The 17,181-nt window shown below is 36.4% G+C and overlaps 1 protein-coding gene across 2 annotated transcripts in view; it reads right to left on the bottom strand.

Moving 5' to 3' along the window:
- The window catches only part of LOC131035948 (ubiquitin carboxyl-terminal hydrolase 6), a 59,302-nt gene extending 43,725 nt beyond the window's left edge, over window positions 1–15,577 (bottom strand). For both annotated transcript variants that reach the window (XM_057967731.1, XM_057967730.1), the window contains exons 1-4: window positions 15,347–15,577; window positions 753–898; window positions 428–463; window positions 203–310 (exon numbers count right to left, since the gene is read on the bottom strand). In XM_057967731.1, the coding sequence (XP_057823714.1) occupies window positions 203–310; window positions 428–463; window positions 753–898; window positions 15,347–15,356 (300 nt within the window). In that variant the 5' untranslated portion in view covers window positions 15,357–15,577. The remainder of the gene's footprint in view (window positions 1–202; window positions 311–427; window positions 464–752; window positions 899–15,346) is intronic.
- Between the last annotated feature and the right edge of the window lie 1,604 nt (window positions 15,578–17,181).

Consider the following 17,181-nt stretch of genomic DNA (forward strand, 5'->3'; position numbering starts at 1 on the left):
AGAACCAGTAAAAATGAAACCAAAAGACAGAAGAGACCAAAAAATAGAACAAGCCCTATTTCAAGAGAATTTTGATATGCATGACTCAGCAACATGAGTCAAAATGAATTAGACAGTCATTCAATAGTGTCTGTGTGTGTGCATGTCATATTGAACAAATCATTCACCAATGGCATAACTATAAATGCATATGATTACTTACCACAGAAGCAACCAGCTCTTCGTCTGGAAGGTCCTCAACAAATACAGGTTTCTTTTCTGGAGCCTTGACTATCTCATCTGCAGTGCCCATCATCATCAATCTCTGTCCCTATTTCAAATGATTGCTCTACAACGTTAAGGAAGTATAATAAAATAGGCAGAATAAACTGAAAGAAATAACAGTACTATCTTCTTTCCAAATCTAATAAACACAAAAGGCACATACTTCCTTCACACCCAGGGCATCCCAATCAGCATCATCCTGAAAATACTCCAAGAAAAAGAATATAATCAGCACAGCTTGTCAGAAAGTCCAGTCAAAAAGGTTCCCCAGTACAATGGATTGATGGCAAATATGCAATCAAGTGAATCAAATCAGATCTAATTCCCTGATTGACTAAACCTTGGCAAAACAGCAAACACTGTCCACTAAAACTTTATATATCAACAATGCTATATCTAGATTTGAAAAGTTTACAGTAAAACTTCCTTTTTCAAGATGAGCATCTAAGTTAGAGAATCTAACAGTAGATCAGAAAAAGGTGGCATACCTTGAGGAGACCGCCCTTAACCATGATCTTCTGTCTCTCGGGGGGGACACCAGTCAGTCCATACAGCTGACATTTGAATACAAGAGGTGGCTGACTTGTGTCAATTTCGACTGCTGGAAAAATTTCCTTCTGCCATTTTACACTCACTGAACCATTTAAAAATACCAATTCATTAGAAAGCAAATTGAATAAATCAACCCATGGAGGTAAATTTACAATTTTAAAAGCTTTTCCAATACGGAAAGTGGCAAGACGGTGAAAAACCCAAAATGATGATTATATTCACCATTCCTCACCTCTACTTAAAAAAATCTTAGAGGTGCTTGTGTGCTAAGTGGGTCCCTTGCCTAGTAATGATTAATTAATTACAAACATACATAGGAAATAAATTTCATGTCTAGAGATGACTCACAAAACAATAGCTATGAGCAGTTAAGTCGCATGCGGAGACACCCAAAAAAATTTGTCAAAATCTGATGTACCGTTTAGAATCTGTGGGTGCACGAAGTTAGATATAATGGCTATCGATACGCTTCCCCTAGTATACATGATTGAGTTGTACAGCAGTTAATCCTACATTGGTCAGAATAGCAAGATAAGGGGTGACTTATTACTAGCTCCAGATAACTTCCCAATGGCAAAGAAGCTCGACAATGAAAAATGGTGATAACACTCAGCATTCCTACCCTACTAACCAAAGCTTCAGATATGTGTTGTACTAAGTCCATCCCCCTGCCTCATAATTATTACCAACATACATAAGAAAATAAAGTTTTATAGTGTATATAAACTACTCATGGATGCCATCTAGAGGTGTCAAAAATATACATGAGCCAAATTCCAAAAGCACAAAATTCTAATAAAAATATCTATGGAAGACATCAATATTTAACACATGCAAACAATGTTCGCGTTGTACTTGAATTATCCCACATTGACTAGAATTGTCAGATATGGGTGACTTATAAGATATAATATGCTCCAAAAGTTTTGCCAAAAGGGACAGAGGGTAGGGTATGAAAAGCCTTAAGCAATGATTACATTAACCAAACTCCCCCTGATATACTTTGAAGTTCTTGTGCACTAAATAGGTTCACTTGTGTAAATGACAAATCATGGAGGTGATACAACTACATTGTAAATAGCTGGTGAACATGAAAGCAGAGATAGAGCACAGAGGGTGAGGGTGATTCAAAGGGCAGTGGTAGAGCAGTGACACGGCAAGATAAAATTGTCTGCCAGAGTGCTTGAAATCAAAAGCAGCATGGTGTTAAGGGTTTTTAAGGAGGGTTCTCCAAAATCTTCAAAAGATAAGCTTTTGGAGAGGAACCTAAGGCTGTGAATGGTCGCCTTTAAAAGATTAAGGGCAAGCTCCCTCTCCTCCAAAAGGGCTTCCTTAAGTCCTCCAACCCAAATGTTTAAAGTTCTCGATAGTGTTAAAAATATATGAAATTCTTGGCACATTTATTGAACACCATAGAGAACTTCATTGACGATGTTCAATGAAAAATAAGGTTTTGTATAAAATACAAAAATTCCTCAAACAACTTTCATTGTAGGGGAGACTCGTTTTTGGCTGCAGAGGTTGAGGGGGTACTGATGGATAGTAGTGAAATTAATCTGTTGACTGGGAATCTGCAGACTTTTGAGGTAGCAAATATGCCAGATTCTATGGATCTATTAGATTATGCATCACTTTCCTTTAGAAGGCATACCCTTCGATCTTGTTTAGGGATCTAAGGACTTGATCCTTCTGGAAGAAAGTATTAACCAAATTTCTAAGGAGAAAGGTAATAGATCTCTTGTTTGTAGAATTCTTGGACGAAGGTCAAATGTAGTTGAGATCATCCCATGGATAGGGCATACCTGGAGCAGTGTTGAGAACTCTTCTTTGTCTCTAGTGCCCAAGGATTTTTTTCAAATTCATTTTTAGTCTATGGAGGAGCACAATATTGTTTGAAATAACAGACCTTGGTTCCATGGAAGATTCAATTTGTATTTGTGCCCTTGGAAGCTCATCTTTAATCCTAAGGTTGAAACTTCCTCAAGGGTTCCCTTATGGACCCATTTTTACAAGGAGACTCTTGATAGATTAATCATGGAGGATAGGCCTGGTTGAGTGCTCTTTTCTGGGATCTCTTAGGTCCTTTGTTTGGTTGTTTGTTGTTGTTTTGGTGGGGCCTGAAGCCTTTTTCTTTGTACTATCTGTTTCTTTCTGAATAAATTTTTACCCCTCTTTTCCAAAAATAATAAATAAAAAAAACTAAAAAAAAAATAATTATTTATTTATTTGTGACTATTATCAATTAGCATTACAGTTATAATTATTGTTAGGGTTAGGGTTAAAATTAGGGTTAAGGTTAGAGTTAGAGTTAGAGTTAGAATTAGTATTAAGTTTAGAATAAGAGTTAAGATATAGGTTATCATTAAGGTTGAATCGGGGTTTGAAAAAGACTAGGATTAGAATTTGAGTTAGCAATACATATACAATTAGAGTTAAGAGTTATGGTTAGATTTAGACATGTAATACATTAATTAAATTCCCTAAAGTAATAATAATTTTAGTTAAATTATTCCCTGAAAAAGTTAGTGTACTTGTCAGCATAGATCCAGAGAAGGATGGGACTCAGAGCAGTTTTGTGCAAGATTTGTGTTTATGTAAACATCTCAGAGCTTATCATTCGTTCCATCCAGATCTTGTCTTCAAACAGATTCTGGCTTTAAAATGTGGATTGTAAGGGTTTACGTTTTAAATGCTTTTGATGCAACAAGATTGAGCATAGGATTGTTGAATGCCCTTCTCCTAAATTATTTGGTTCCTATTCGGTTCACTTGCAAAAGTGGATTTCCAAAAGCTGGCAAGTCAGATGGTCATTTTCTGTGGAGGAACTATGTTGCTTCATAGCAGTTAATAAAGAAAGAAAAGGTAGGCCAGCTCAAGCTACTACAAGGGAGTCCTTGAGGATTGTTGTGGATCTGGATTGTACTTCCTCTAAACCCTCTTGTGGTGAGGTTGCATTACAGGGCTCCAAAGGTCCCCAGGAGTGAGAACAGGCAAATGAGGTACATCAGGGCTGGCATCTTGATGTTCTCAAGCTACTACAAGGGAGTCCTTGAGGATTGTTGTGGATCTGGATTGTACTTCCTCTAAACCCTCTTGTGGTGAGGTTGCATTACAGGGCTCCAATAGTCCCCAGGAGTGAGAACAGGCAAATGAGGTACATCAGGGCTGGCCTCTTGATGTTAACACTTTATTTTTGGATGGTGATGATTTGTAACTTAAGGATCATCCTCCTCCTTTAGAAGTTTGAGAAAGCTTTGGTGATCTCTCTCACATGGATAAGGCAGTTCTCTACGCTGATAAACCTAAGAAACAAAGAGGGTATAAAACCAAAGTTGAAAATTGCAGATAGAAGCACTGGAAGAAATCAGCAAAGGAATTACTTGGAAAATGGAGGCGCTCTTATCCCACAAGAGAAGGAGATTGGCCATTGCAAGGAAATGCTTTTGGGATTGGGATGTCTTTCTCTGTGTTGCAGGTTGGAGTATACTGTCTTATTTGTTTGGCAGATAGTATTTAGGTATTGACCATTGAGGAAGTTGTGATAATTTTTTATGGATCAGCATATTTAGGTTGTTTTTTTTCTGAGTCTTCAATTCTGTTAGGTTGATTGATAATACCTTATTGGTTTTTCTCTTTATAATAGTTTTTTCCTTCTGTTTTAAGGGAGAGGATCCCAGTAGAGCCCTCAATTTACCAATCAAAGAAAAAACAAATCAAGGAGATCAGATGGAGATAACTTAAAAACAAACAAAAGTCAAGTCACACATAAATTAAAATACACGTGAAAGTCTTCAACAACCAATACAAACATGATTGGGCTGTAATTGGGTCAATCACATAGAGCTTAAAACTGCTAGAAAAGGGTGGCTCATATGCCACTACATGCTTCATAAACTTTGCCAATGGGGAGAAGATCTAGAGGGTGAAAATCCCAAAGCAATAATTACATTCAGCATAGTTCCTCCTACCAACAAATGCTTAGAGATTCTTGTGTGCTAAGTGGATCCACTTGCCCTGTAATTATTACCAAAATACATGAGGAAATAAAATATTATTAGTGTAAATCACAACCTATGGAGGTCAACTTGAAATAGATTATAATCATGCATGAGTCAAATCCCACAAAAATCAAAAAGTTCTATGGTTAAATTAAGTAAATCAATATGTAACAAATATGAAATTTGTAATCGTTTTATGAAAGCCTATTAGCATTGTAATTTGTCTTTTGCAAAACAACAAAAAACAGAACAATGTATGAGGTAAAACCACTTTTCAAATTCAAAGGCGAAGTTTCTTGGCAAATAAACTAACATAAACCTAAGCTAATCTGGCCCTGGTCTAAAAACTATAGGCAAGATATACAAATATGCACACTTTCCAATATTCCTTGAAGGTATCTGGATAAAGGAAATAACTCCTTGCAATTGTTTTTGCTTCGGATACATGTACCTTGCAAGTGAGAGTTACAACTTACAGTTATTGGAGAACAAAACAACTAATCTAAGCACACAAAAAACCCTTCCAACTGGCTAAAATCGAGACCAACTGAATAATAAATATATGAACACAGAATTTTAAAGATTAAACAACTTGTTTGCACGCAAAGTTACAACCCAGATAAATAAAATGACATCATTACAAACACTTAGTATTCACATTCAATCCAATCCATGAAATTACAAACATGGGTTCAACAATAGTTTTGGCAGCATAAGCGTAGTGACAATTATCATTCCCATGATGTGCTTAAAAGCACTTATTTATAGGTTACAAATGCTGAAACTTTAAGACTTTGAAATAATCTTGTTTTATTCCAAAAAGCAAGCTTTAAAGCAAAACACTTAAAAAGGTTGCAGAAAAAAAAAGAACGAACGGAACTTAAAAACAAATTTAGTCCTAAACAAATAATAGAAATGAAACAGTTTAAAAAAATAGGCTCTCCTCCACTAGAAATAGAACACAACCAGGAAAAATTTGGTAAAGATCTTCAAATCTCAATGTCACATTAACTGCATACAACCTTCAAATTTAGGCACTTTAAAACCTGATTTTTTGGTTTTCACGGTTGACTTTATTTAGACAATGTGGTGACACCTTTTTTTCCCTGAATATATGGCCATTTACTAAAAATATGCAGCATAAGACACCATAAACCAAGCAAGGTTGGACTTGTTCCACACCTAGAGTAGTTTAATTGTGGCAAACATAAGGACAGTGCACACTTGATCTGCTTTAACCATGGAAAAAGCAGTTCCAACCTTGATGTTTCTTGTTTGCAATTTGCCTTGAGACTTGGACTCTTCTTTCTTATTCGTCTACTTGGCTTTAGCCTCAAACTTACAAATGAATATATAGGTTTCTTTGTGGTTGGTGATAAGGAGGAAATCCATGTCTGATTGGATGTATGGTCCCAAGTCAGGCCTATACTTTATAATGAGATTCTACTCAGTGTTTTGAATGCACAGTTTGAAAACTGAAGCATGGAAGATATCAGTGTAAAAGATAGCAATGTAAAGGATGGTTAACCCCAAGGCTAAATGGAGGACAATATGGTAAGGAAAAACAAACTAGATGCTAAATATTGGGCATGGCAATAAAGTAACGAGCATTCAATAATGAATAAGCATACAATGAGAAAAGAGACCTACACATATGAAAGAGAGTTTACCTTCGTCCTTGGCTTATACACTTGTGGAAAACTGTTTGTAGGTGAAATTTAGGCATATAGAAGAAATCCTAGTAGACCACGCTAAGAAAACTCTAGAGACATGACATACATCAAAGGTGAATCACTACCCCATTAATTTTATAATGTCCTCCCCTGGCTATTTGTCTTTCTTTGTTTTAAGTACTCCTTCCTATAACCTCTAAATATATATACGAAAGTGAGTATAGTAGATAAGTTATTTCTTCTTTCAAAAATGGTGAAAGTAAACATATATAGAGTTTCCAACCCTAAAAATTCAAAGCTAAATATAGTTGACAATATAAGAACTCTAATCTGCCTATTATTCATGAAGGCCTCACTTTGCTCATTGTTGATCTGAAAGCCCTAACCCCCTAGCAAATCCCTGCATGCTAAATCGGCCAAAAAACTGAAGAGGCCCAGAAACACTATTTCATCTAACAAGGATTCCTTTTCGAGTGCGTTTCTGAATCTATTAAGGACTAGGAGGAGGAGGTGAACCTGAAAAAATTGGTGGAGATCATTAGGGAGGAATCTCCTACCCCACTTCTAAAAGGAAATGTAAGGAGGACCCCTCACCCAACTCTAATAAAAAGGGAAAAAGCATTCTGGAGACCCCTTAGCAAGATAACGATGGATACGCAAGCAAAGGGGAAGAGGTTAAGGGTGATGAGAGCTCAGAAACAGATCACAGTAAGGATTACCAGAAGATTTCTAAGCCCTTGGCCCAGAAGGGTGATAAGAAAAAGGGAAATGTTAAGGAGAAGCAAGTCAAAGAGGGAATTGGAAACAATCCCTATATGGTTAGAAATGTTGTCCATAAGGGGGATGTTCATTTTGGTATGGTTTTCGAGGTGGCAAGGGATGTGCCTGAACCAAGTGTGGCTATCCCCAAGGATTCTTCCCCTATGGTGTCTTTTGATAAAGATGTTAAAGAGGTGTTGAATTTGGTTAGGAGGCAATGAACTCGCAACAAAGAATCACTAAATGGTTTTTTGTCAAGTTTAATTTGTGAAAATCAGATTCGCTGGTAAAATATCTTGTTACAAAGATCGAAACACTCAATATTACTTCCATTGACGTCGATTTGAAGTTTTCCGATCTTTGTAACAAGATATTTTACCAGTGAATCTGATTTTCACATGGTATCAGAGCTAGGTCACGGAACATGTTTTCCTCAGAAAATCTGCACGTTTTTTAACGACCTAGGGTTTCTGCAACTTCGCCTAGGGTTTTGACCCTTTGTTTCAAGGCGAATTTTTTTTTCAATCGCAAATTCTTGGTAGGTTTTTCAAAATCTCGACTGGGTCACCGTCAGATTTTTCTGGGTCTGCAGATTTTTTTTTCGCCTAGAGTTTCTACGCATTCGACTAGGGTTTTGACCCTTCAGTTCAAGTCGAAATTGTATTATGATTGCTAATTATTGGTAGGTTTTTCGAAACCTCAACTAGGTCTGCAGACTTTTTTTCGCCTAGGGTTTTGACCCTTTGTTTCAAGGCAAAAAAAAATTCCGGTTGCAGAATCGTTGTGGGTTTTTCAAGAGCTCAACTGGGTTGTCAGATTTTCTGGGTGCATTGTTTTCCGTGCCTCATTTTTTGTGTTTGCGGATTTGACCCTTCATTTTCAGAAAAAATATTCTGATTGCAGATTCTTTCTGGGTCTTCGTTGGATTTTTCTAGGTTAGTCGAAAATTTTACCTCGAAAACTGTGCTAGGGTTTTGAAATTATTTCCTTCATTTCAAGTCAGAAAAAAAAATTATTTACAAAATCTTTGTGGGTTTTTCGAGATCTGAACAGGGTTGTCATCAGATTTTTTCGGGTCTTCCGAAAAATTTCTGCCTCGAAAACCATGTCAGGGTTTCAGTTTCTGCCTCTGAATCTGACTTGCAGAATTTGTTTCTATAAACCCTTTGGTTTTTGTGCATTCGTCCCTTCACCAGTTCGACCTTCGGGTACGTGATGGCATCGTTGATGAACATTATGCTCGAAAGCAGCCAAAAGTTCAATGGTCGCAACTACAACACCTAGAAGCAACGTATGTTGACGATTTTTGAGTACCGATGTATTGATGTAGTTGTTCTAGGCACGTCTCAACATCCAAACACTGCCGGAAAAAATCAAGACAAATGGGATGAGCGCAACCGGGAAGCCGTCATGCTCCTCAAACTCTCTGTTACCGATGAGCAACTACCTCAGGCACCCTCCGACAAAACTACAAAGGAAATATGGCATCATTTGAAGAGTCTTCATGAAACCTCTGACAAGAGCAGAGCATTCTTTCTTAAGAATATGCTCTTCACGATCCTGATGGATGAGAAAACATCTCTTCAGGAACATCTGACAAAGATCAAGGATATTCACGACCAGCTGGAAGCTATTGGTCGAAAAATGGAGGAAGAAGATATGGTGGTCATTACTCTGAAGAGTCTCCCATGCTCGTATGAGCATTTCATCGAAACACTCAATATCACTTCCACTGACATCGATTTGAAGTTTTCCGATCTTTGTAACAAGATATTTTACCAGTGAATCTGATTTTCACATAATTGTATAAATATGAGAATGGAGATTATCCAAAAGAAATGAGGTGGACCTCTAACGAATACCAACAATAAAGAGGAAATAATTATGAAGAGATGGGAGGAGTTATCCAAAACTGATAATTGGGGGGCGAGTGGAGAAGTCAACCCCCAGCATTTGGAGAATTGGAAACTCAACATGAAAGGCAAAATGGAGGCTTTGGAGAAGGGCATTCCCAACATCAATAACAACCTTGAAAGGGTTGTCATAGCCATTGTTCCATTCAGAATAGTGCTGAAGGCATCCTCATCCTGTCTGAGAAACTGAAATCCCTCTATGAGGACCACATTAAAGAAAGGGAAGGGAAGAATGTTGATATTGCAGGCCCCAGCACTCATACCAGCAGAGAAAGAAGCGGCTCTTCGGTCAGTTTTAACAGTAGATCAAAGTTGCTGAAGCCTCAAAGGGCTCATAAGGCTGTGTTTTTTTGGTGCTTTTCTGTTTTGATGCTGTCCTGTTTTCTGCCCCTGGGAAGCTGTTGCTTTTTTGTTGTCAGCTTTTGGGTATCTCTCTCTGTTGGTGGTTTGCTATTGTTAATCTTTTGTTCCAGCTTTTTGTATAGGGTTTTGGGGTCCCTTCAAAACCCATTGGTTAGTTGGCTCTTTGGTTGCTAGTGTTCCTCTCATGTTTCTCTTTTGACCAGCATTTTATATAGGGTTTCAGGGTCCCTTCAAAACCTGTTTTTCCCCTTTATCAAAAACATCAACCTGACCAATGATGTAATACATCACCACCAGTGATGCAATACGTTACCTGCCAAACAAGTGATGTTTGTCAAATAAGGGAGCAACAATAATGGGTAAACAACAGGTACAAAGGAGGAGAAAAGGGATCAAAGGCTACAAAGGAGGTTTACGGGATGAATAATGAAGCAACCAAAAGAAGGACACACAGAAACTTGAGGTGGCCCACCCCCATCCCAAATTGGGAGGTTAATGCACCAAAAGGCCTTGACAAAGAACAATGTTAGTATGGTCATTTTTAGTTGTAGAAACTATGATATAAGGTTCAAGAATTTTGGTTGACACAAGAAGAGAGAGATTGTCAAAGTCCAAATTTTCAAAAATGGTTCTAGGAAAAAGGTACAAAACTATATGCCTACAAAATTTATGCATAATCATGAAAATAAAATATAAAAAACATTGAAGACACATCTCAATGTCCAATGCTTATAATAATTAAAAATTTAATATATATGCTATTATTTGATATCTAGAGTGTGGTGATATTTCAAGACTTGGTAATTTAGTTTATGTACCCTAGTCTCTAACTGACGATTCAAGCATGTACAATAGCAAACCCTGCTATGTGATCTAGTTCATTGATATTCATACAAATAATTCCAACAGTTAAGTTTGGTAAAACTAAAAATAAATGAGATACAGAAGCACAAAGAAAAGGAAAGGCCATCTTAAGGTCCATGATGGCTAGCAATATGTGTACCAAATGATGCTTAGACTGCTGCACAGCTTATGGCCTATAAAACCACCCCATACTCACTTTAAAGAGGTATCATTGGTGCAACCATAATGCAGTGGATGTAAACCCTTCGCCATAAGTTTTTCACTGTCAAGTCCACTCAGATTGAAAACAAACAAGTAAGAGCTAAGTACACAAAGTTCAAAGATAATAATATCATGGCATTTATGCTGATGGCTCATGTTTGGAGTGTTGGCCAGTGCCCTTTGGTCTCTATCATAGTCTTCCATCTGTAATTTTTGTCAAAGTTAACAATATTTGTGGGTGCCCTTCTGATGCATAGATAGGTATTAGTTGTAAGAAGTTAAAATTGATTGCACAATACAAGGATGTGACATGTTGCAAAACACAATTTAAAAAATAAAATATACATGATGTTCTAAGTCTTATATGTTGCTGGTTTGACTAAGAACTTGCTTTTAGTTTCAGCCATGATAGCTATTGGGTGTTTTGGCTGATTTTAACAATCGGTGAGTTAGTATCAATGATCGCAGTGAGGATCCTAGTTAAGTTTTGGCCAACTGTATGTGAGAGGGTTGCCTTAATTAGTTGCTTGTTGATCCAATCAAACATGGATCCCTGATACATGACGATAACCAATTGTGGGAGCTTTGGCACAAGAGATTTGGTAACCTACATCATGGAGCATTGCCTCTCCTTGAAGGACATGGTGCAGGGATTGTCAAATGTCAAGATAGAAAAGACACGAATGTGCAAGGGTTGCACATTCAACAAGCATACCAAGATTGATTTCCCGAGTAGAGAGCACAAATTGAGAGGGATTCTTGATCCAATTCATTCAATTGTGTGTGGACCTATGTAAGCAACATCGTTGTCAGGTAACATTTACTATGTTTGTTTACAGATAATTCCTCTAGGAAAACTTGGATTACCTAATGAAGACAAAATATGAGGCCTTTGGGGAGTTCTGAGAGTTCCAAGCTCTTGTAAAAATCAGATAGGCAGAAAAAATAAGGTTTTGAGGTCTAACAATGGAGACAAATATAACTCCAAGGACTTTGATGTTTTTTGCAGATGCAGCGATCAAGAGGGAGTTGATTGTATTGTCCAACCCTCAACAAAACGGGGTTGCAAAGAAAAAGAATAGGTCCATCATAGAGAGTTGAGACATCAAAGGCCATGATAAATGACTTAGATTTGCCCATGTTTATTTGGGTAGAGGCATGCAGCTGCATTGTTTACATTCTAAATAGGCATATGTGACTGAAGGACAAACACTCCAATAGAAGCTTTCATGGGAGAAAGAAAGAAAGTGGGTGCCTTTTATTTTTGGGTGTTTGGGAGTTCTTTTTACATACATGTGCAGAGGAGAAGAGGATGAACCTTGAAGACTCCTACTTGACAAGTGTGTTTCTGTGATACAACAAGTCCTCCAAGGCATACAAAGTCAATGTTTCATCACAACAAAATATGGTAGTGAATCAAAACATGATGATTGATGAGGTTTCTTGGTTCTCTATTTCACAAGAGCCTCCAATGGAGGTTGAGTGAGATCAAGTTGTTGTCCTCATTCTCCCAAATACTAATGCACAGAGTACAGCGGTACCACGTGTAGTTAAGCTAATTTTAAATACAAGGCCAAATACTTCATTACCTTCTTGTACAGCCTAGAAGTCTGGGTGACTTCCTCAAACATTACAAGAGGCAAGAGAGCAAGTAGGAGCACCAAAGATTTCTTTTTAGGTGAGTTATCCCGCTAGCACGTTTTTGAGTCATGTTTCATTGATGTCTTCCATCATTGACACAAAACCTTCCACTTTGAAGGAGACAAATTCAAAGTAGATGTGGCAAGCTGCCACAGAAGAGGACTAGCACTCCATTATGCCTAACGATGTTTGGAAGATTGTGCCAGCCCAAAAGGGAAGTTGGTCATTAATTCCAAGTGGTTGTACAATGTCAAACATGTGGCAAAAAGAAAAGTTAAAAAGCACAAGGCCAGATTCATTCCATGAGGGTTCTCTTAGGGACAACAAGTTGATTATGACAAGATCTTTGATTCAATGGTGAGATAAACTTCTATCAAGCTAACTATGCTCTTGTATGTTGTTTATGTTGGTATTTATATCAAGCCGATGTAAGAAAACTTTTCTCAATCGCAAGATTAATGAAAAAGTGTATATCAACCCAAGTGGTCTGAAGCACATGGACAAGAGCCCATGCATGCTAGTTCAAAAGGCCCTGTAAAGCTTGAAGCAAGCACCACATGCTTGATAATCACAATTTGATGAGTACTTAATTGAATTTGGGCTTCATCAAAACTAGTCAAATCCAAACCTCTACCATCTCTTTGATCAATCTGATCTTGTATATGGATGATCTTGTTCTTATAGGTAGTGGTGAGAACAGAAGTTCGTTACATAGTGCAAAGAGGAGTTTACCTACAAATTTAATATTAAGGAAACTGGCTTTGTGAACTATTATCTAAGTGTTGGGATGTATTAGGATAGATGTGAGATCTTCCTTGGTCATGAGAAGCACACAACATTGACTCTAAAATGATTTTTGATAATGTACTGTGAGCTCCAACCTGCTCCAATAGTTTTGAATCTGAAGTTAACCATAAATACGTAATCAAATTTTATAAATCTTTTGGCATGAAAGAAGTTGATAGGTTCCCTCATGTATTTAGTCAACTCAATCAAATATTTTCTTTGCCATGAATACACTCAACTACTTCACAGTTGAGCTAAGGTAAATTCACTGGGTCATTGCAAAGTATATGCTCTGATACTTGAAGGGCTAAATTCATTATTGATTAAGGTATGTTGGAGAAAGAGAGTTGAGGTCACATGGCTTTGTGAATTCAAACTGGGCAAGTGATGCTAATGCTAGGAAAAGCACTTCATAATTTTGTTTCATCTTGGGATTAGTCATGATATTTTAGTTCAATAGGCAGCAGACAGCAGTGGCATTGAGTTCAACAGAGTTAGAATGCGTCGCAGCTTCTTCTACTAGTTGCAATGTTATCTAGCTTCACAAATTGATTGCAACAGTCATTAATGAGATGTTGGAGCCAACAATTGTGTATTATGACAGCGCACAATCAAATCCAGAAGCTATTTATTTCAACTAGACTTGTATCAAGCTCTCTAAGAATCTAGTGTTACACAATTGCTAAAAGCATGTAGACATCCAATTCTGTTTCCTCAAAGACAAACTTCAGAGGGAGTAGTGATTCTTAAGTATGTTCCCTGAGATTTGAAAGTTGGTGATATTTTGAAAAAGCCACTGGCAAAAGGGAAGTTAAGGATATTGAGAGAGAGAGAGTGGATTACAAAGGAGCGCTATCTTTTCTATAGTTTGATGCTTGGCAGTTGTTCTCCATCAGCAGGGCACATTCAGTTTTTTTTAAACTTTTTCTAAATCTCTCTTCTGTTTTTAAGAGCATGATGTTTGTTTTTTCTTATATTTAGGTTGAATTCTAAATTCTAAGAGAAGTTGTCTTTCTTACTTTAAAACAGGGCGATTCTGGCTTTAGTGTTTTTTTTTTACTTCTTCTTCTTCAAGCCTGGGTGCTCCACTGAGATGGGGGTTTTCATTGTAAAACCTAGAGAAAAAGAGATGAAGGGCACACAACTGAAATTAGATATATAGAGAGAGCAGACAGTGCATATTTGAGTGTTGAACCAATGCAGTGTAATTCTTTTAGTTTCAGTCAGAAGATAGATGCAGATTTGAAAATTTTGATTCTTTAAAAAAAATTGTGCATATATTCAGCAGCATATGTTTGTAGATAAGTGTACTCCAATCTGCTGTTATAATTGGAGATTTCATTTTAAGCTAATTTGCAGTTAGGGTTATTCACTGAGTGCAGAATCTACTTACCATCACCTGAAAATTTAATACATATAACATGGCTTTTGCAGCTTGTTTTTGCCGGTACACCTTGTTTCAGTAACTGAAATACAAGATTTTCAGTTACATTTCCTCTGTATATCTCACTTGCAGGCTCCTTTGCTCTGCTCGGAGTTTCTTATTTTTGGAGAACGCAAAATTTTAAAAAGGTTCTTACATGTTGATAGTAAAAAACATAAAGGCACGATTATGTATGACATTTTTCATATTACTAAAATGCCCCGAACATCAGTGATTCTCTTCCTTGTTGGAGCGGCATATATAATAATATGGGATAATTTACATTTTGTAGATGGGCTAAGATTATATGGATAAGAATTAAGTATATAAATGAATTAACATTAAAATGTATAGTTATTTGTTTTTCTGAGCCATTATAACTCTTTGCTGAGTGTTTTGGCAAGTCCAAGTCTGTGATATACTAAATAAGTCCGAGATCTCTGTACAATGGCCATGACCTTTACTTTGCAAGGAAGATTATAATAACTTGAGTCTGTAGTAGGCGTAGACCACCTCTTAGACTAAAAGGAATCGCCGCGACACATATAACATCAACATTAACATAAGTATTCTGGTTTTAGCATTACATATTGCAAGCCCTCTGGTAAAAATATCTCCACGTTTAAAAACAAAAAGCTACCAACCAACTAATTTTCAATTCTTAACATGCCAAGAGAACGTGATGGTGAGGCAGAAAAACCTCTGGTCTGCCCTTATAAATGTGTAAACCTCAAGCTTATGAATTAAGGGAATCCCTTAACTCTATCGTAGAACTGTGGATTTAGGGCATATCGAATGAAAAGGATATCCGTCCCTCCTTACAAATACAATTCCCGTGGCGTCAAAAGCTAGGGCAGTCAAAACCGTCAACTAAAGTTTATTAAAAGACATTAAAAGAGAAATAAATACCTGTAGGCATCGTAGCTACTATCAATTTGAAGCACAAATCCTCCTCCTTTCTATCTCTGAGAAAAGCTTCTGCAAATAGAGATACTCGATCCGCACGATCGGAGTGGGAGCGTTTTTCTAGTGAATGAGCAGTACCAGACTTTAGGAGGTTGTTAAATGTTCGAGGGATTTCTTTTCAGACGTCGGGTTTTAGAGGTTGAGTAAAGAGCGTGAATTCTTTTGGCTTGCAATCTACAAATCAAGAGATATATTATTTTATTGAGTTATAAATAGAAATTACAAATCATGATTAGTTTAGTACCTACCTATAATGTTACGAGTTATGGTCTCATGTGATGGGATAAGTGGATTTTTATAAAAGTAAAAAAAATTATAAATAGAAATTCAAATCATAATTTGTTTAGTACTTATAATGATATGATCTGATGTGATGGAATAAATAGATTTAATAAAAGAAAATTAGATAAATAGAAATTACAAATAATGATTAGTTTAGTATCTATAATATTATGATTTCATTATTATGTGATGGGATAAGTATATTCGAAAAAAAATGAGTGTAATGTAGATTTTAATTTCAAATTAAACAAATGTACATAGTGACGAGTATTTGTCTTTATAGTATTCTAATAAAAATATTTATTATAATTCTTAATTATTATAACTTTCAATTATTATTATTTAAATTATAATTTTTTAATATTAACTATAATTCTCACTTTAAGAAAATAATATTAATAAGTATAATATAATATAAACATTATAGATAAAGATAACTACATTATAGATAAGTACATTAATTTTATATATACATTTTTTAATGGATGTAACCCTAATTTAATTATAAAATCTATATGATCATAATTAATAATAAAATTAGTCTTAAACTTAATTATTAACTAGCAATCGCACCTTGGTGTGCAATGGGTACACTGAAGAGATTCTTGAAGGTCGATTAGGAATAATTTGTTCTATTATTTGTATACATTTGTGGATCACATGAGGTCAATTTGTAGGTCATTCAACAATTGTGCAAAAATGGTCTAAATGGAGAAGTGGTAAATTCAAATCAACTATTTGTCCACTTAGAAAGATTCAAACATGATTGAAAGAAAACCTTTGAATTAGATGAAGATATTTGGAGAGAGGAAGAGGGAGAGAATTTGATAGAGGGATAGAGAGAGGTAGAGAAAGAGATAGAGATATAGAGGGATAGTTAAAGAGGATGAGATAGAGAGATATGAAGGAAGAGGAGAGGGAGAGATGTGGAGAGAACACACAAAAAATAGAGAAGTAGAGATAGAGAAATAGAGATGAAGAGGAAAGATAAATAGAGGGAGGGAGAAATATTTGCATATATATGGAGTGGGAGAGGGAGAGGGAGAGAGGGATAGATATAGCAATATAGGGAGGTAGAGAAAGATATGGATAGAAATATTTGCATATATATGGAGTGGGAGAGGGAGAGGGAGAGAGGGATAGATATAGCAATATAGGAAGGTAGAGAAAGATATGGATAGAAAGAGGGGAAGATGGCTCAATAGATGGAGTGGTACTTGAGAGAGTTATGGATAAAGAGAGGAGCAAGAGGTGAAAGAGAAACAAAGAGATAAAGAAATCTAAAGTAAGAGCTCATGGAGTGATGAATAATAAATAGAGAGGAGGAAGAGACATAGGGAGATACAAATAAAGGGGCAAGAGTGAGAGGGTGGGGGAAATATAAAGAGATAGAGATATGGAGGGAGAAATAGGGAGTGTGTGTATGTGAGTGAGGAAGCAGGAGTGAACAAGATAGAGAGAGAAGAGAGTATTGGAGAGATATAGAAAGAGGGAGT

The sequence above is a fragment of the Cryptomeria japonica genome, chromosome 3, assembly GCF_030272615.1.
Source record: "Cryptomeria japonica chromosome 3, Sugi_1.0, whole genome shotgun sequence".
NCBI lineage: Eukaryota > Viridiplantae > Streptophyta > Pinopsida > Cupressales > Cupressaceae > Cryptomeria > Cryptomeria japonica.